The sequence below is a fragment of the Budorcas taxicolor genome, chromosome 7 (assembly GCF_023091745.1).
Source record: "Budorcas taxicolor isolate Tak-1 chromosome 7, Takin1.1, whole genome shotgun sequence".
NCBI lineage: Eukaryota > Metazoa > Chordata > Mammalia > Artiodactyla > Bovidae > Budorcas > Budorcas taxicolor.
The window spans coordinates 14,987,940-15,007,915 of NC_068916.1; the positions used below are offsets into that span (position 1 = coordinate 14,987,940).

Below are 19,976 nucleotides of genomic sequence, written 5' to 3' on the forward strand. Positions count from 1 at the left end.
TCCACCCAAACCCATGTCCATTGTGTCGGTGATGCCATCCAACCATCTCATCCTCTGTCGTCCCCTTCTCCTGCCCACAATCTTTCCCAGCATCAGGGTCTTTTCAAATAAGTCAGCTCTCCGCATCAGGTGGCCAAAGTAGTAGAGTTTCAGCTTTAGCATCTTTCCTTCCAAAGAAATCCCCGGGCTGATCTCCTTCAGAATGGACTGGTTGGATCTCCTTGCAGTCCAAGGGACTCTCAAGAGTCTTCTCCAACACCACAGTTCAAATGCATCAATTCTTCGGCGCTCAGCCTTCTTCACAGTCCAACTCTCACATCCATACATGACTACTGGAAAAACCATAGCCTTGACTAGACAGACCTTAGTTGGCAAAGTAATATCTCTGCTTTTGAATATGCTATCTAGGCTTTAGCAATACGTGAACCGTGAACTTCCAGATGTTCAAGCTGGTTTTAGAAAAGGCAGAGGAGCCAGAGATCAAATTACCAACATCTGCTGGATCATGGAAAAAGCAAGAGAGTTCCAGAAAAACATCTACTTCTGCTTTGTTGACTATGCCAAAGCCTTTGACTGTGTGGATCACAATAAACTGTGGAAAATTCTGAAAGAGATGGGAAAACCAGACCACCTGACCTGCCTCTTGAGAAATCTGTATGCAGGTCAGGAAGCAACAGTTAGAACTGGACATGGAACAACAGACTGGTTCCAAACAGGAAAAGGAGTATATCAAGGCTGTATATTGTCACCCTGCTTATTTAACTTATATGCAGAGTACATCATGAGAAACTCTGGACTGGAAGAAACACAAGCTGGAATCAAGATTGCCGAGAGAAATATCAATAACCTCACATATGCAGATGACACCACTCTATGGCAGAAAGTGAAGAGGAACTCAAAAGCCTCTTGATGAAAGTGAAAGAGGAGAGTGAAAAAGTTGGCTTAAAGCTCAACATTCAGAAAATGCAGATCATGGCATCCGGTCCCATCACTTCATGGCAAATAGATGGGGAAACAGTGGAAACAGTGTCAGACTTTATTTTTGGGGGCTCCAAAATCACTGCCGATGGTGACTGCAGCCATGAAATTAAAAGACGCTTGCTCCTTGGAAGAAAAGTTATGACCAACATAGATAGCATATTCAAAAGCAGAGACATTACTTTGCAACAGAAGAAGCCGCCGCAATGAGAAGTCCGTGTACCACAGCTAGAGAAAATAAATAAGTGAAATGTTTTTAAAGTTTTAGAAAAGAAAAGGAAAGGAAATCCCTGAGACTTCCCTAGTGGTCTAGTGGCTAAGACTCCATGCTCCTAACGCAGGGGCCCTAGTTCAATCCGGGTCAGGGAACTAGGTCCCCCATGCTGCAACTACAAATCCCACATGCCACAACCAAGACCAGACACAGCCAAATAAAGAAATAAATTTTTTTTTTTAATCAGCAAGAAATGGTGTTGGTGAAATGGACAAAGGTGGTGAAATGGACAAAGGTGGTCAAAAGGTACAAGCTTCCAGTTATAAAATAACTAAGCCCTGTGGATGTACTGCACAGTGTGATGATTAATAATACTGTATTGTATATTTGAAAGTTGCTACCCTGAATATTCATTGGAAGGACTGATGCTGAAGCTGAAACTCCAATACTTTGGTCACCTGATGCAAAGAGCTGACTCACTGGAAAAGACCCTGATGCTGGGAAAGATTGAGGGCAAGAGAAGTAGGCAACCGAGGATGAGATGGTTGGATGGGGTCACTGACTCAATGGACATGAGTTTGAGCAAACTCCGGGGGGATGGTGAAAGACAGGGAAGCCTGGCGTGCTGCAATCCATGGGGTCGAAAAGAGTCAGACAGGACTGAGCTACCAAACAGCAACAAGAAGAAGATTGAAGATCCTAAAAGTTCTCATCACAAGAAAAAAAACGGGTATCTCTGTATGGTGACGGATGTGAACTGGATTTATAGTGGTGATCACTTCACAAGGTATACAGACGTCAAATCCTTCTGTTGTTCCTGAAACTAACATAAATGTTCTGTATCGATTATATCTCAGTTTTCTAAAACTTAAAAAAAAAAATTGTATTCAATCCACTCAGGTCAAAAAACAAAACAGCATCAAGCCCATGGTGGGTCTCAGAGTTCCACTCTCCGTTTTCATTCCTGGAGGGAAGTGGATGTTTCCCCTTCCACCCTCTAAAGCAATGAGGAAGGGTTGCTTTCCATTTCATCAGTACATACCTCTTGAGCACCTACTGTATGCTCGGCCCAATTCTAGGTCCTGGGAACAGAGTAGAGAGTAGATAAAATTCCCTGCACGTTTAGGTGGGACAACAGCCAAGAATGAGGATAAACAAGTAAAAATATATAGCGTAGCGGATGGTGACATGTTATAGAAGAAGCAAAGCAAGGAAGGAGACGATGTCATTGGAGGTCTGGGGGTTCTAGATCCATCTTTCTGATCTGTGGGAGCTGAGGTGGAGCCACATGGATGTCAGGGCAGGGTGTACCAGGCAGGGGGAAGAGCGGAGGCCAAGGTCTGGAGGAGACACTGTTCTTGGACTTGATGTAATTCCTATCTGTCTGTTGGGCCCCCTAACTTGCTTGTTCATTGGAGTTCCTGTTCATGAATTTCATCCATCTAGGTGTGAATCACTCTCTTTAGCTTCACTGCTCTATCACGCAGTGTTGTACACATTGGTGTTTAAGTGCATGCGCTCAGTTGTGTCCAACTCTTTTGTAACCCCATGAACTGTGGCCCACTAGACTGCTCTGTCCATGGAATTTTCCAGGCCAGAATACTGGAGTAGGTTGCCATTTCCTCCTCCAGGGGATGTTCCCGACCCAGGGATCCAACCCTCGTCTCCTGCATTGGCAGGGGGATTCTTTACCACTGAGCCACCAGGGAAGCCCCATTATACACTTTAATAGGCCATGGATAGTTGTGTGAGTTCCAATTTTGTGTTTTCAATGGCTCCGGGAAACAAGCCGATCCTGCTCTTCTTTTCCTTTCAATGTTTTTTAAAAATTATTTTAGATAATTATTTTTAAGTAAGTAATTCATTCACAAATTTCTAAATCAAAAAGGCACAAAATGGGTTTGAGGACAAGTCCCCACTCTGCTTCCAGGCTCCTGACATCCAACTCATTACTGAATTCAAAACTTGCTTATGGTTTAGTGGTTCCTCAAAAATGATTAACATGTGATCCAGCAATTGCACTTCTGGGTGTATGTAACAAAGAAAGCAGGAACTCGGACAGATATTTGTACATCCATGTTTTTATTCATTCATTTATTTATTTTTACTTTACAGTATTGTATTGGTTTTGCCATACATTGACATGAATCTGCCATGTTTTTAAAAAAAATATTTGTTTGACTGTGTTGGGGTCTCAGTTGTGGCATGGGGGACCTAGTTCCCTGGTAAGGGATTGAACCCAGGCCCCCTGTGTTGGAAACTCGGAGTCTCAGTCCCTGGACCACCAGGGAAGTCCCTGCACGTCCAGAGTTCATAGCAGCATTATTCACAGCAGCCAAGAAGTGGACGCAACCCAAGTGTCCATCAGCGGATGAATGGATGGACATACTGTGATGTATTCTACAATGGAATATTATAAAGCCTTTTAAAAAAAAGAGAGGGAGAGACCTTCTGACACACACTGCTCCATGGATGAATCTTGAAAACTCTATGTTGAGTGAAATAAGCCAGGCACGAAGTTACAGATATTTCAGGAGTGAGGAGTTAAATGTTGAATGGGTACAGAATTTCTCATACTTAACACCACTGAACTGTACCCCCTCAAAGTAGTTAAAATGAGGATTTCCCTAGTGGTCCAGTGGTTGACACTCTTTGCTCCCACTGAGTAGGGGGCTGCAGTTTCCATCCCTGAGTAGGAAAGTAAGATCTCGCATGCCATGTGGCGTTGCCAGAAAGAAGATTAGCAAGCTCACTTCAGCAGCATGTATACTAAAATTGGAAAGATAGAGAGAAGATTAGCCTGGCCCCTGCAGAAAGGTGATATGCAAATGCCTGAATCATTCTATGTTTAAAAAAAAAAAAAGAAAAAAAAGATAGGGAGATGAGCCTAGTGGATTCCAGGTAATCACAAAAGTCCTTAGGGACTGCCTGTGGCTCAGTGGCAATTGACCTGCTTGCCAAAGCAGGAGACATGGGCTCAATCCCTGACCCAGGGTGATTCCCTCATACCGTGGAGCAAGTAAGCCCATGCACGACAATTACTGAGCACATCTACTGAGCCCACGTGCTACAGCTACTGAAACCTGTGTGACTAGAGCCTGTGCTCCACAAAAAGAGATGCCCGGGCACCACAACTAGAGAGTAGCCCCCACTTGCCACAACTAGAAAAAGGCCTCACAGCAATGAAGACCCAGCACAACCAAAAATAAATAAGTAAATAAAAATAAAAACCATACATTTTTTTTTTTTTAAAAAAAAGGTCTTACAAATGAAACAGGAAAGCAGAAAAAGAGGTCAGAGTGACATGGTTGATGTCATCTTTGTCATTTTTTTTTTTTTTTGAGGGGGGTAGGAATTTGTTTACTTGGTTGCACTGGGTCTTAGTTGCAGCATATGAGATCTTTACTTGTGGCATGTGGGATCTAATTCTCTGACCAGGAATCGAACCTGAGCCCCTCTGCATTAGCAGCTCGGAGCCTTAGCCACTGGACAGCCAGGGAAGGCCCCATCTTTGCCATCTTTGAAGATGGAAGGAGGTAGCTGTGAGCCAAAGAATGGAGGCAACCCCTAGAATTTGGAAACAGGAAATGGATCCTACCCAGAACATCCAGAAGGATCACAGCCTTGCTAGTGCCTAGATTTCAGCACAAAGAGACCCACGTCAGATTTCTGACCTGTGCAAGTAATCTGTTTGTGATGAAGCCACTAAATGTGGTGATTTGTTACAGCAGCTCCAGAAAGTGAATCCACTCTGTTGGTCTCCTACCCCACTCACATCATCACACTTTAAAATATATATATTTATTTATTTTTGGTTGCACTGGGTTTTCGTGTTGCGAGTGGACTTTCCCTATTTGTGGCGATCCAGGGCTACTCTTCCGTTGCAGCGGGTGGGCTTCCCATTGAAGTGGCTTCTCCTGTTGCAGAGCCCGGGCCCTGGGTGCAGGGGCTCAGTAGCTGTGGCGCACAGGATTAGTTGCTCCTCTGCTTGTGGGATATTCCTGGATCAGGAATTGAACTGGTGACCCCTGTGTTGGCAAGCAGATTCATCCACTGTTGTTGTTTAGTCGCTAAGTCATGCCGGATTCTTTGTGACCTCATGGAATGTAGCCCGCCAGGCTCCTCTGTCCATGAGATTTCCCAGGCAAGGATACTGGAATGGGTTGCCATTTCTTTCTCCAGAGGATCTTCCTGACCCAGGAATTGAACTCAGGTCTTCTGCTTGGCAGGCGAAGCCTTCTTATCTGCTGTACCACTAGGGAAGTCCCCATCATTACACTGTTTAGTGAAACATTTGGGTGGGATTCTGTTTGCCGCTAAGACTCAGCCAATCCTGCTTCTGGGAGCTTACTCTTTAGGTAGGATGCCTGCCCTTGTGAGCAATGGTGCAGGAGGGTACTCCTCTCTGCGTTGCTTGTAGAAGTAGACGAACAAACCGGCAAGCGTTAATTCAAAAAAACTGTTGGTGAAATAAATGCTGAGATGAGCACAGACTACCAGAGTAGAAAGAATGAGGAAGTGCCGATGGACTGATAAGAAAAGATCTGCGGGGTCACAGGGTTCAGTGAAAAAAGGAAGATGCGTCACTGACTGCAGTGTGTTCTGCTTTGTGTAGAAAGGAACGGAAGGGATAAGATTACATTTGATCTTACAAAGAAAAACCCTGGAAGAAGTCACAAGACACCAGAGACAATGGGGTTCCGTGGTTGCGGGCAGGGAACCGGGTTTGTTTGTTTTTGCCCTGACTTGCGGCCTGTGGGATTTGTGTGTGTGTGGCTGTGCTGGGTCCTTGTTGCTGGGTGGGCTTTCCTCTGGTTGCAGCAAGCAAGGGGCTGCTCTCCAGTTCGCTGCCTGGGCTTCTCTTGCTGCAGAGCACAGCCTCGAGGTGTACTGGCTTCAGCAGTTTCAGCACCTGGGCTCCGTAGCTGCGGTTCCAAGGTTCTAGAGCACGGGCCCAGTGGTTGTGGTGCATGGGCTTAGGGGCTCCAAGTCGTGCCTGGTCCATCTTCCTGGATCAGGGATTGAACCCTAGTCTCCTGCATTAGCAGACATTCTTTACCACTGAGCCACAAAGGAAATGGGGCATCTGGGATCTTGGTTCCCCAACCAGAGATGGGACCTACACCCTCTGCAGTGTAGGCCCAGAGTCTTTACCACTGGACTGCCAGGAAAGACCCTTTACTGTGTATCTCAATATCATTTGATGTTTTAAATGTTAAACAGTGCTAGGGTGAGGTACATGTGACATGAAAGCAAAGAGGTCACAAACTCAGTAATCAAGATAAATATTTTAATGTAATATTTTCCAAAAACACCATTAATGTGAAAAAAAAAAAATCCATGATGAACAAAATATTTAAATTTTAAGTCAAGGATCAGTAACAGCAGTGCTGAGTTGTACTGGAGGCCGAGGTGAAAGGAAATACCAGAAATACAGATTCTACCTCTGAAAGTTTTCGTGGTAAAGAATTAAAAAGTTCACAATTTTGAAATGATCTCAGATAAACGGGGTTTAGGAGGGTCTCCCCAATCCTCCAATCCTCCACCTGCCATTTTTAAATACTTTAAAAATCTTTATTTTTCAGCCATGTATGTGGCGTATGGAATTTTAGTTCCCAGACCAGGAATTGAATTCGTCCCGTTTCCCGCCCCTGCCACCCCCCGCCCCAACTGGAAGCACAGAGTCCTAACCATTGGACCACCAGGGAAGTCTCTGCCTTTTTAATCTCTATGAAAAGCATCGGGCAACACCACTTGTTTGCAGTTCACTATTGCCCTCTGGTGGCAATCACCTTGGGCACAAAGACATTCACTGAGGGCCAGAATCTGAGGGTTGCTGGGATCATTTTAGGACCAAGACTCTGTGTCCGGGTGGTGCTCACAGCATAAAAGAGACAGCAATACACAGGCTGGCAAAGCCAGGCAGGTGAAGAAGCAACATGGCTGGATGTGAGGGATGACTCAGAAGGAGGGTCAAGGAAACTTCCGCGAGGAGGTACCAGAGCTCTGGTCAGGCTGAGCACTGGCCAGGTGGTGGTATCCCCCAGAAGAGGTGGCTAGTGGGCTTCAGCTGGATTCTCGATTACCTCACGTCTTAAAAACTGTGTCCTTGTTTATGATATTATTCTTTAAGTCTTTCCTGGGGCCCAAATACTACTTTGTAGAGGAAGACTGCAGGGAAGGGTGTTCAGGGTGAGGGACAGGGACATGCCAGGGCCCAGATCTTGAGCATGCACCAGGTGCTATGCGCACCTGCTCATCATCTCTCTCACTCACTCATCACAACCCTGGGAAGAAGGCACGAACATTTCTATCACTATACAGAGACGAGTGCTGAGGCTGATTAAGCTGCTCAAGGTCACACTGATAGAGTGCTCAAAGAGCAGAGAGGAGGGAGTTGGCGAGAGGGGCAGTGGGAGGCCACGAGGTGATGAGGGCAGGGAGGGGGCCAGGCAGATGGTACAGGCCCCGGTGAGCTGCAAGAACTTAGGCTTCTGCTCTGGGGCAGGATGTGCTGGGACTCGTGTTCATAGGCGCTCCCTGCCTGCCTGTTGGGGTCCTGTGAAGGTGGAAGAGACAGGAGGCTGGGGACAGGGGTCTAGGCCAGAGGTGACGGGTCCTGGACCAGGGTGGAGAATGAAGGGCAGTGGACAGACTCAAGATCAATCTTGGAGGCAGAGCTGGTCCCGTGGAAGGTGAGACACAGCGGAGGGCGATGCTCCCAAATGGATGATGGGAGGGGCTTAGGGGAATGGGATGAGCCAGAGACTTCACGGGGGTGGGGTGAGAGCTCTGATCCAAAGGTGACCTGAGGAAGGGTTCCAGGTGATGGAAGAGCCTGGAGTGTGGATGGGGGACACAGCCCATTTGCTGGAGGGCAAAGCCAGGGGTGTCATGGGCCCAACCGCCAACACTCACAGGTCCCTTCCCACCCCCCAGAGAAGAGCTGTGCCCACAGCCCTCGTGATGCCCCACAGAGCAGCTGAAATCCTTTATTGGAAGATAATTGTTGTTTACCATATAGAAGACTTGACGCGGGCAAACAGTGAAAACAGAGCCCACGGTGACTGGAGCAGGCCCCTTGGCTGGGGAGCCACCCCCAGCCCATGGACCAATCTGGCAACCTCTGCCCCTCCCTGGATCCCCGGGCCTTTGGCTTAATGCTGATGGGGGGCTGCAGGCAGTGAAGCCCCTTTGACTCAAAGCAAAGACTTGGATGAGGGCTGGGGGAGAGGGGGGCGATGGAAGGGGCATAGGGGGCCCCTCCGGGCTAGGTGGGGGAGCAGCAAAAGCGGAGGAAGCCCGGACCTGGGGAGATGGCATCTATTTTTGTTTTCTGAAAAGGGGCGCACGGGGGCCTGCGGCAGCCGGGGCAGGTCACGCGCTGACATCCTTCTCGTCGCCTGACTTGGAGGTGGCTTCCAGCAAGGGCTCCCCAGTACCCGCCTCCTCCCCCTCCTTGGCCTCGCTGGACTTGGAGTTGGGGACCCAGAGGCCTGAGTCGATGCAGCGCTGCATGTGGTACTTCGCGTCCTGTGGGGAGAAGGGTGGGTGGGTGAGGCTGGGCTGCCGCCTGGTGGTGGCACCCCCGTCCCCTGCGCATCCCCAAGCCCGCTTTCTGCTCTTTCTACATCAGAGCTGTCTGGGAGGAGGGTAAACTGTAATCTTTGTCTGTAATCTGTGCTATCCAACATGGCAGCTACCAGACGTGGGTGCCTACTGAGTACTTCGAATGTGATTGGTGCAAGGCAAGGACAGAGCTTGAAATTTTACTTCATTTATTTTTTAATACATTTATTTGGCTGAGCTGAGTCTTAGTTGTGGCATGTGGGATCCAGTTCCCTCACCAGGGATCAAACCTGGGCTCCCTGTACTGGGAGCGTGGAGTCTTAGCCACTGGATCACCAGAGAAGTCCCTGAATTTTACGTAACTTTAATTCAAAGTTAACTTCCCAGGTGGAACTAGTGGTAAAGAAGTGAAGCGAAAGCTGCTCAGTCATGTGTGACTCTTTGCGACCCCATGGACTATATAATCCATGGAATTCTCCAGGCCAGAATACCAGAGTGGGTAGCCGTTCCCTTCTCCAGGGGATCTTCCCCGCCCAGGGATGGAACCCAGGTCTCCTGCACTGCAGGCAGATTCTTTACTGTGTGAACCACCTGGGAATCCGAGTGGTCAAGAACCTGCCTGCCAATGCAGAAGACATGAGAACCGGTTCAATTCACAGGTCGGAAAGATCCCCTGGAGGAGGAAATGGCAACCCACTCCAGTATTATTCCCTGGAGGATCCCATGAACAGAGCAGCTTGGCAGGCTACAGTCCATGGGGTCACAGAGTCAGACATGACTGAAGCAACTTAGCACGAACAACTCAAATTTAAAAGTGTAGGTCTAGAACAAGGGTCAGCTAACTTAAAAAAAAAAAAAAAAGCCAGACAGCAAATATTTTTGGCTTGAAGGCCCTGTAGTCCCTGTCAAAACCTCTCTTTCCATCACACCTCAATATGGCTGCAGCACAAAATCAGCTACAGACAAGATGAAAATAAACCAGCCTGGCTGCTGCGGTTCCAGCAAAATTTTATTTACAGACAGGCAGTGAACCTTTGAGCCAGACTCTCTGAAGACCCTTGGTCTACATGTTTATCCCCATAGAAGCTTTTAGAAACCCTGAGCTGGTCTAGAAACTAGATCCATTTTACAGACGAGGGAACCAGTGTGGCCAACCAGTGAGCCAAGCAGCAGGAAGGGGCTTAAACAGAGGTTTATTAAGACTCAGGGTACTCATCCACCAGCGCTGCTACTGCTCCAAAGAGCTGAGATTCACCAGCACCAACCACATACTTGGCCCTGCTTATGGATTTTGTGAGTTAATATGTTTTTTGAGAGATACTGGTTTGATGGGGTAACTGAGACTGTGGAGCGGGCCGCTCTGAGTTGCTGGCAAAGGTGGAGTCAGCTGGGTGAGCTCATAAACAGCCCACAGGGACAGGGACACTCAATCTAGATGATGGGCACATAGCAGCTGCTCAACAAAAGTGAGAGAGCGTGGGGCATGAAGCCTGGCTATCTTGTGTGCTGGCCACATGGTGACAAAACCTCCCTGACTCTTTTGAGAAGCCCAGGAGGGGCACTGCCAGCAGCAACGTGGTCAGCAGGGCTGGAGGAGGTGGGGGAGACACACTGCCTGACCAGGTGGGCTTGGGTGTGTGGTTACTCACGGTGGGGTCCATCTTGCTGATGGCGTCTTGGAGCATCTGCACATCCTTCGCATCAAAGCATTTCTGAAGTTCCTGTGGGTGCAGGGGGCAGGGTCAGGGCCTGGGTCCCAGGGATCCTGCTGACAGCCCACCTGCCACCTGCCAGGGTCTGGGGAGCCTCACCTCAGGAAGGGACTCGTAGACCTCGACAGGGTCCAGGCCGCCAGGGCCAAGCCGCTTCTTGCGCTCCTCTTCCTCATATTCCTTCATGGCCTTCTCAATGCGCAGCTTGGCACGGCCCCGCACGCGGTCTTTGAAAGCTTCCAGCTCGTCATTGAAGCCCTCCATGTACTGGCGGTCGGCAGTCTGCAGGGGAGGGACTGTGTTCACCAGGGGAGACTTGGGAGCCCAGGACCCTCCCAGTGCAGGTCCTCAGGGCGCCCCAGGGCTCCCCACAGCTGGTCCTGAACTAAATCACAGGTACTCTGAGGCTCAGGCCTCTCCTCTGCTCTGTCTAGCCTCCTCTGTCTTCTCTGAGCTCAGCCTTATACCCCTGTACTTACAATCATCTGACTGAACGTCCCCTTATACTGCAGACTCGTGGCACCCACCTGCTCCACATCCTCCTGTGGAGTCTCGAAGGCACCTCAAACTCAACATAGCTGCCCTTAATCATCCTCCGGTCTGCCCTGAATCTCCCCTAGCTCTGTTCTTCAGGTGTTCAGGTAAGAAACCCACAGGCGCTCATGACTCCGGCCCTCACCTAGGTTGGGATTTTCAGCACGTGCTGCCAGCTTAGCTTTCCAAATCTCCACTGGAGCCACCCACTACCCAGCTCCTCCACGGACTAATCCTCTGCTGATGGATGAGATTCTGATCACAGAGGCTTGAGTCCGAGTGGATCCGTGTCTGCCTCCCCCAGTGGCCCGCAGCCTGGATCCCTGAGGAGGACCACCTCCCTACCTTGATCTTGGTGAAGAACTGCCGGAAGCAGGCACGGGGGTCCACCTTGAGGCTCTTGGCCAGCTCCAGGATGAACTGCATGACGATGGTCTGGTGAGCCACCTGCTCCATGAGGGCACATTTCTGCCAAGGGAGGACAGCGTCACCGAGTGGCAGGCTCCTGTCCCCAGCCCCCACTGTGTGAAAACACAACTTGCACTTAAATCTTATCCGTGGCTTACTTGGACGCTGGTCTTAATATTTAACTTCAATGTAAAATTAACGCCCTTTTCCCCCTAAGAGATAATGGTATGGCTTCCTATATTAGACTCCAGACAGTGTTTAAAAATGCATTCTTTTTCCCTTCATGCCTACTGTAATTTTCTGAACAAACATGAATGATGAAGAGAATTTTAAAAATATGAGAAAAAAAAGGCAGAGCCTTTTGGGCCCTCCCAACCCCCCCCACTCAGCACTGTCTGCACACACCTCCTCCACCTCTAGGTCAATGCACCAGATGACCAGGTAGTTGGCTGTCTCCTCACACACCAGGTGGACGTTGTCTGACAGGTACTTCTGGCTGTCGTCCCAGCGGCGTAGCATGCCTACCAGAAGGTGATGGTGAGGTGCTCCAGCCCCCCGGACGCAGAGGGCCAGCCCTACCGCATGCGCACCACCCACCTGGAGCCCACGCCTGGGCCCAACTCACCGAAGTGTTTGATCTGTTTCTCATACTTTTCCACGAAGGTTTTGTGTTTCTGCTCCCTCACCTCTTCCGACTCCTCCTCTGCCTGCTCAGGCTTGGTGTTGACCATGCTCTGTGGTGAGGCGAGAAGGGGAGTGGGCTGGGGCGAGGCTGCGGCCGTGGGGCGCCTCGAACATGGCCGGGCCGGCCGCGGCCGCAACGCCCATCCCATCCACAGCGGAGGCGGTGACGGCGCCGTGCACATCAGTGTGGCGTGGGCGTGGCAGGTGTGGCCTCGGACTGGGGCCTTCGGGCAGATCAGAGGGAGGGGTACTGGTGGGGTGCCTCACCGGCCAGGCCCCCCCACCTGCTCTCTTCCCCTCTGGCACTACTCCCCTTTCCGCCAGCATCCATCCATTCCGGGACGTGCGCAGTGCTCCCTGCCCCTGCCCGCTGCCCGTCAGGCCCAGGCCCCGCCAACCTTGCTGAAGCCATCCTTGCTGAGCGTGTCCACGTTCCAGGGCATGCTCTTCTCCTTCTTGCGCATCTCCTCCAGCTTTTGCTCCCAGCTCCGCTCCTCCTTGCGCAGCTGCTGCGCCTCAGCCTGCAGCCGCTCCAGCTCGGCCTTGCTGCCCTCGCCCTCGGCCACCTCCAGCTCCTTCAGCTTCCGCTGGCACTCGGCCACCTTGCGCTTGCACTCACGGCAGCCCCTGTCCAGCTCCTCCTTCTCTTTCTGGAACTGCTCCATGCGCTCCACCCGGGCCTGAGGGTTGGGCATGGCCCGTCACTCTGGGGAAGAGCCTGGCCCTGTCCTCAGCCCCGGGCTCTCCAGTCGCACCTGGGATGACCCCAGAGAAGGTCCACACCGACCTCCACGCACTGGATGCCCGGCTCCCGCTCTCACCCCTAAGGTAGGCCTGAGCCAGGGCGGGTGCCTTCTCTGCACTGAAGCTTCTATGGCTGCCGTCCCCCGCGGTCCAGTGAATAAGAATTCGCCTTCCAACGCAGGGGAAAGTGGTTTGATCCTTAGTTGGGGAACTAAGATCCCACATGCCTTGGGGCAATTAAGCCGGGGTCACAACTAAAGAGCCTGTGTACTGCAATACACAGAATCAAGGATCTTGCGGCACAAAGATCTTGTGTGCCACAACTAAGACTCAATGCAGCCAAGTATATAAATAAATGTTAAAAAAAAAATAAGAACCTTCTATGACTCCTACCTCACTTGGAGCAAAAGCCTAAGTCCTCCCCGGAGCCCATAAAGCCAAGCACAACCTGTCTGGTCTCCTCCACAGCCTCATCTCCTCCTGCTCACCCCCTCCCTCCAGCCACACTGGCTGCCTCACCTTTTCCCGAACTCACTTCAAGCCTCAGGGCCTTTGCACTGCCTGTGTGTTCCCTTGGCCTGGAATGCTCTCTCTTCAGAACCACCCCACCTCCCCAGACCCTGCATCTTCATCATCTTCAAATGTCTCTTAGAGGAATTCCCTGGTGGTCCAGTGATTAAGGCTCTGAGGCTCCACTGCTGGGGACCAGGGTTCAGTCCCTGGATGGGGAACTGAGATCCTGTAAGTCATGCAGTGCACTCAAAAAAAATGTCCCTTCCAGATGAGGCCTTCCTTGATACTGCTGAGGGTCACGACCGCCCCCTCTCCCGCTCTGCCTGATCTTCCTCCTCAGCACTTGTCACCTGACAACATTCTGTGACAGTTCTCTCTCCTGTTTTGGGTGCTGTCCACCTCCAAGGAGACTGGCTCCACAAAGGTGGGGATCTGGTCACTCTTGTGACTCTAGAGCCAGGAACCTGGTGCACAGCAGCGACTTAAGACTTGTTGGATGTAATAATCACACGCTGGAAGAAGGCCTCCCCCCTCCCCAGGGTCTCAGGCTCCCCTCCTGCCTGGAGCACCCTCAGTAACACTCAGGCACCCTACTCTGGCCACATGGCCCTCCAGCCACTGCTGTCTCGGTGTGTTACAGGCACCACCAGCTCTGTGCCCAAGACTGAACTCCCCAACTCAACCCCCTACCTGAGCTCCCCCAAACCTATTTTTCTGCTGTGTCCTCCCTCAGGGAAGACCCTCGCCCCTGCCTCCTGCCCCCAGCTGAGGCCTGCTGTGAGTCATTCCCTCCCTCTCTGCCACCAAATCACCACACTTTTCCTTTCCAGTCGTCCCTCTAATGTGCTCCACCCCACGGGCTGCACCTGGATCCGCAGGGCCCACTCAGCTATCTCCAGGCCAGCACGCCTCTGGAGCCCAGCGTGGGGCAGACCCACCAGACTCCTGTATACCCCCATCCTAAACGGTGCTCCTCAGAACTCTTCTGCTGAACCCCAAGCTCAGTGACGACACGTCAGCTCAGCTTCCTCATCCAGACCCCTCAATGGATCACAGGGCTCTGTCACTGTCCACCCCTGCCCCAGTTCCCCATCACCTCCCCCAGCTCCCTGCAATGTCTGCTCAACCCAGAGCCACAGCCTGAACACTGAGAGGTGCCACGGCTTTCCATCACCTGCCCCTGGTTCCCCGCAGCATCTGTTCAACCCAGAGCCACACTGAACCCTGAGAGATGCCATCACCATCCCCCCACTCCAGGCTCAGAAGCTGCCAGAGGAGTCCTGGAAACACACCCATCTGACCACAGCCCTCCCTGTTCAGAGGGGACCCCAAATTCCTGCCCCAAGCTGCCCAGACGGCACCAACGTTCCTTGAGGGGCTGGGTCTCAGACCAACGCCGGCCCTCGTGGCTCCCCAAACGGACCAGCTCTCTCCTGCCTCTTAGCCTCTGCACATGCTGTTCCTCCTTGTTGGAACTCCCCTCGCTCCATCTGCTTTGTCCATAAGTCTCAGCTTCAATAAAGCCTTCCCCAAGTGCGAGACCCCTAGAGTCATTGAACCCCAAAGGCCCCTCAGTGGTCATCAGGTGACATGATGACACGCTGATGGAAAGCCTTGAGACCCCAAACCGGGGGTCATACCCCACGGCCACCACATAATGGCCGGGAGTCTCTGGGCCAATCCCCAAACCTCAGTTTCCTCATCTGTCAGAGGCAGAAAACAGTGCCAACCTCACGAGCTTGCACTGGAAGACACAAAAGAGGCTGTACAGCCAGAGCTGTGCTGGACGTGCAGTCAGCCCATTACCACACTGGCTGCTGTCATCACTGTCTGTCCAACAGGACCGTCTCCCTTTCTGGGGATGGTACTGGGGCTCAAACAAGAAAGTGCACTTCAAGTGCTTAGCTCGATACCTGGTACATGCCTGGTAACTGGGAGCAGTTGCTACTGCATCAGAGCACCCAGCTCCACACCTACCGGCAGTGTGACCTTAGCAAAGTCGCTTACACCTCCCCCTGCCTTGGTGTCCCCCTCTATGAAATGGGTGTGCTAAATCGCTTCGGTCGTGTCCGACTTCTCGTGACCCTATGGACTGCAGCCCGCCAGGCTCCTCCGGATTGCCATTTCCTTCTCCAGGGGATCTTCCACAACCAGGGATCGAACCCGCAACTCTGGTGTCTCCTGCACTGGCAGGCGGGTTCTTTACCACCAGTGCCACCTGGGAAGCCCTATGAAATGGGGCCTCACAGGGTGGTTGTGAGGATTAAATGAGTTACCTCAAGGAAACCGCTTGCAACATCCTGTCCTCACCACCGCCATGGCCACGGTCACCAGAATGGTTTGCTAACTGACTTCTGTGCTTTACTCGAGCTTGCATCTCCAGGCTCCAGCACAGGCCAGGCACTCATGGGTGAGAACCGGGAGACCCGAGCCCTTCTCTCACACCCCACTGGACTGACATGGCCAATCATGAGCCTCACTTTTCCCATTTGGTTAAGGGGTGGACAAGACCCTTAAGGCCTTGCAGCCACTGTTGCCTCCCTTTTTTCACGACAGGCCTGTGTCCTTCTGAAACCTTCCCCCTGCCTTGAGAGGGGTTATTGGCATCACCGCTGGCCTCAGGGGACAGCAGGAACCTACCACACTGCTGGTGTCTGCTGGGTGGCCATCAAAATCCTCCAGCATCCTCTGAGCAGCCGCCAGGGAGGCCAAAGCTAAATAAAGGCCTCGTGGAGCAGCTGGGGGTGGCAGCCTGCCCGACCTGGACTTTACACCTCCGGGAGAGGCTGTCAGGCTAGGCAGGGCAGAAAGCTCAGTGGTGAGAAGGGGCCACAGGCGTCCCTGTTCCCTGCCTTACACAGAGACGGGAGGACCCAAGGCTCACAGAACCTGGATGCCGCCTGGCTCACTGAAAGGAGCCACAAGAAACCAGGGTTGGCAGCTGTTTCTGGCCAAGGGAGCCAGGGAGCTGGAACTGGGAAGACTCACTTGTCCCCTTCTGGAGCCTTGGGATTAGTTTTTATTTTTTACCATGAGCATGAATTATCCAAGCAATGATGATGACAGGAGCTAAAGTTTCCAAAAAGCTTATTATGTTCCAGTGCTCTCCTGCAAGCAGTACACATGTTAAATTCATAAGGTGGCTCTCACAAGCCTATTGGGTGGATACTATTAAGATTGCCAACTGGGGAAACTGAGGCACACAGCGATCAAAACTCACTTCTGGGGACTTCCCTGGTGGTTCAGTGGCTAAGACTCTGTGCTCTCAATGCAAGGGGCCCCAGTTTGATCTCCGGTCAGAGAACTATTAATAGATTCCACATACTGCAACTAAAGATCCAGCACAATATAACTAAGACCCTGTGCGGTCAAATTAATTAAAAAAAAAACAAAAACCCTCACTGGATCATAGCAAGTCAGTGATATGCAGAAGGACCAGGATATGAACCTAGTCCGGCAGGCCTGCGCTCACAAGGGTACCAGGCTACCTTTTGGCTAATCCCCTCTTCCACTCTTGGTATTGCTTACTCTTTCCTCCCAGGCCCCGAGCCAAGTTCTTTCCAGATCTAATCTCATTTCATTTTCACAACAGCCTCATGGAGGCGGAGGGCCCGCTCCCCCAAAGCAGTGATGGTCCTGTGGCAGGGCTGGAGCCCAGGCTGCCAGTCACTGGCAGCTGAACCTCGTGCTGGAGACACTAGGCTCCCTGCCTCCACTCATCTCCACGACAGCCCTGGGTCCTGAGCGGTTGGACAGGGAAAGGTTTTGCACCAGGAGGAAGTTGGGCGTGGTGAGAGGAGGACGCTGTATGAGAGCGGGCATGGCCTCCCAAACCAGCAGGACCAAACCTGGTGATAGAGATCAACTTCGTGACAAGAATAGGTGTTCCCAAGAATGGGCTTTAGAGCTTTGCGGAGAGCTTCAATATTTCATCATAAAATGTCACATGTGGCAAGAGAGAAATACTAGAACTTTCTTTTTCCACTCCAGTGGCTTGCCCACCAGGTACACTAGCCAGATGAAAGGGTTAGTCGCTCAATCGTATCCGACTCTTTGCAACCCCATGGACTGTAGTCCGCCAGGCTTCTCTGTCCATGGGATTCTCCCTCCAGGCAAGAATACTGGAGTGGTCACTATTCCCTACTCCAGGAGATATTCCCCACCCAGGGATTGAACCTGGGTCTCCTGTACTGCAGGCAGATTCTTTACCATCTGAGCCACCAGGGAAGCCCTAGCCAGGAGGCTGCTGCTTTAAGTAATGGGTTGGACCCAGAACTGGGACTAGATGTAGGCACGGATACTGTGTCTCAGCAGGATGAGGAAGGGCGCTTCTAGGTGTTTCTGGATAAACAACTGCGAGCTGATACATGGAAAGACAGAATGAGGCTTTCCTAACTGGAAAGTTCTAGAAGGTATATTCCATAAGTGTGAGAGCAGAGCAGCCCCTGGAATGTGGGTGTAGGAGCTCTGAGTTGGTGGAGCAAGAAGTTAGCACACAAGGTCTCAGGAGAGCCATTCTGTTGGCCTGTGAGCACAGCTGAGCGGCTGCGGGGCGGGGGGGGGGGGGGGGGGGGGGGGGTTGCAGGCTGTCGAAAGAACATACAGACTTGGGATTCTGGGGGTCTGTATTTGGGGGAAAATAGATAAAAGAAGGGGCGGTGAATCTGGAATCAGGATGGGCGGGTTCCTTGTAACAGCAGGGTCATTGTGGATGTCTAAGAATAGCACACCAAGTTTGGGTCAGAAGGGAGATGGGGTGGATTTGGGTCCTGGACTTGGGTTTGAATGTGGCATTCTGAAGCTGGCAAAGGTTCCCACTGGAAGTCTGTCTTGGGGGTGGGCGGGGACTGGGTGTGAGGTACCAAGGAGGGGCAGGGGTTCTGGCTGGGCAGGAAGCCACGTGGGTAGGGTTTCCTGATGTAATGGGAAATTGGGTCTAACAGTACCAGAGGCTAAAGGAGAGCCTCCGGAATTGGAGGCTCCATCAGGGTGGAGGTGGTGGTTCATTCTGAACAGGACCCAGGTTTCAAAATTCCAGGCCTAGATGAGACTGAGGGCCTTGGGGGGAGGGGGTACCAATCTTTGTTCTAGGGGAGGGGTCCTGGGTGTGGGTTGGAGTCCCAAGCCAGGAATAGAAATCTCAGGGGAAGACAGAATTCTTTTATTCAGAGGAGTAAGACTTCTGGATCTGAACCATAAGGATCCAGAAAAGCAGGTCGCAGAACAGACTTAAACTATCGGGAACTCTAGGGTTTTGGAGGACTTCCAGACGGGGCCAGTGGTAAAGAGCCTGCCTGCCAATGCAGGAGACATAAAAGACGCGGGTTCGACCCCTGGATCGAGAAGATCCCGTGGAAAAGGAAATGCCAACCGACTCCAGTATTCTTGCCTGGAGAATCGCACGGACAGAGAAGCCTGGCGGGCTACAGTCCATGGGGTCACAGAGTTGGACACGACTGAAGCGACTGAGCACAGGGGTTAGGAGGGGCCATGGAACAGCCAAGATCTTAACTGGGTACCCGACTAGGTTCAGGATCCAGATTCTGAGGTAGAAATCTGGGTGTAAATGGAAGATCCCAAGCAGGATTGGGAGGCACGTCAAAAGCTTGTCTTGGCAGTCTAAACTCTAAAACGATACCGTACAGGTCAACCTGGCGTTTCAAGAAGAAACTGGAAGCGCGGGGCGGTGGGGGTGGGGGTGGGGGGGCGGCGCCGGCATCGCGGGCAAGGAACTCAGGGGTCCCGGCAATTCTATGGCCCCGGAATTGAATCGAAGAACCCTAGGCTATTCGGAAAGTCCAGGCTGTAGGGGGCAATCCCAGGTATCAATGGCTGGGGCCCCCCGGCAGTATCAGGGGGTCAGAACTCTGAAGCGGAGTCCCGGGAGTGGGGGAAGGGGCTGGGCGCGCGAGCTCTACCTGGTGCCGCCAGCGGAAGAGGCTAGCGGTGTCGATGTTGGGGTGCGTCTCGTCTTCATCATCAGACACCTCGATGTGGTCCCACACGCTGTAGTCCACCATCTTGCCTCGGGGCCCAGCCCTCCAGGGTTCTGGTAGCGGTGGCGGCGACGGCGGCGGCAGCAGCGGCAGCACTGAAACTGAGCCCGCGGAGCCCCGCCCCTTCCGCTTCCGCCTTGACGCTCACACCCCGCCCTCGCGTGACGTCACATCCTTAGTAACCTCAGCAGCGGCACTGGCGACCAAGTTCTTAAAGAGCCCTGCGCACGTGTTCCGGCTCTCCGGAGTCCGCTGAGACCTCATCCGGCTTCCGGCCTCTACTAGGCCCCTCCTGGGGACTTACGGGTGGGTTCTCCAACCTCGAGCCCCCCTCATCTCCCGCTACCCCACGGTGGGCGTTTACGGCAGCCTTGGGAGAGGGGGCAGTTGGCGAGACTGAAAAAGAGGATTGTCCTCTTAGCCACGCCACAGTGACGTCAGCCTGAGCCCACTACTGGGGCTCGGCCTCAGCGAAAAGACCTCGCTCCCGTCTTTTGTGAAGAGGGACTTAACTTTGTCCTGGAGATGGTGCCTGATGGGAAAGGACCTTCCCAGTACAAGGAGTACAAGGCCCTGCTCTAGGAGGGTCTAAGTGAAGGAAGGTTGTGGCCCTGCCCTCGAGGA

General features: G+C 52.1%; 1 protein-coding gene and 1 non-coding gene across 2 annotated transcripts; one reads left to right on the forward strand and one right to left on the reverse strand.

Annotated features, from left to right (window-relative positions):
* Positions 1-3,937: 3,937 nt before the first annotated feature.
* Positions 3,938-4,044, forward strand: LOC128051793 (U6 spliceosomal RNA). The gene has a single exon (XR_008199732.1). It is a non-coding gene; the product is annotated as a U6 spliceosomal RNA (small nuclear RNA).
* A 2,424-nt stretch (positions 4,045-6,468) lies between these two features.
* Positions 6,469-19,470, reverse strand: CDC37 (cell division cycle 37, HSP90 cochaperone). Its single transcript, XM_052643588.1, has 8 exons — positions 19,275-19,470; positions 12,498-12,779; positions 12,041-12,149; positions 11,821-11,936; positions 11,353-11,475; positions 10,573-10,755; positions 10,411-10,482; positions 6,469-8,725 (listed from the first exon to the last, which is right to left on the reverse strand). Exons 1-8 carry the CDS (start codon positions 19,374-19,376, stop codon positions 8,570-8,572), a joined length of 1,143 nt encoding a protein of 380 aa, XP_052499548.1. The 5' UTR covers positions 19,377-19,470; the 3' UTR covers positions 6,469-8,569.
* Between the last annotated feature and the right edge of the window lie 506 nt (positions 19,471-19,976).

Coding starts and splice junctions, on each gene's coding strand:
- CDC37 (XM_052643588.1), bottom strand. CDS start 19,376: ATGGTGGACTACAGCGTGTGGGACCACATCGAGGTGTCTGATGATGAA. Junction 12,150..12,497: donor GCAAGGATGGCTTCAGCAAG/GTTGGCGGGGCC, acceptor GCCTCACCACAG/AGCATGGTCAACACCAAGCC. Junction 11,937..12,040: donor GAAACAGATCAAACACTTCG/GTGAGTTGGGCC, acceptor ACCTTCTGGTAG/GCATGCTACGCCGCTGGGAC.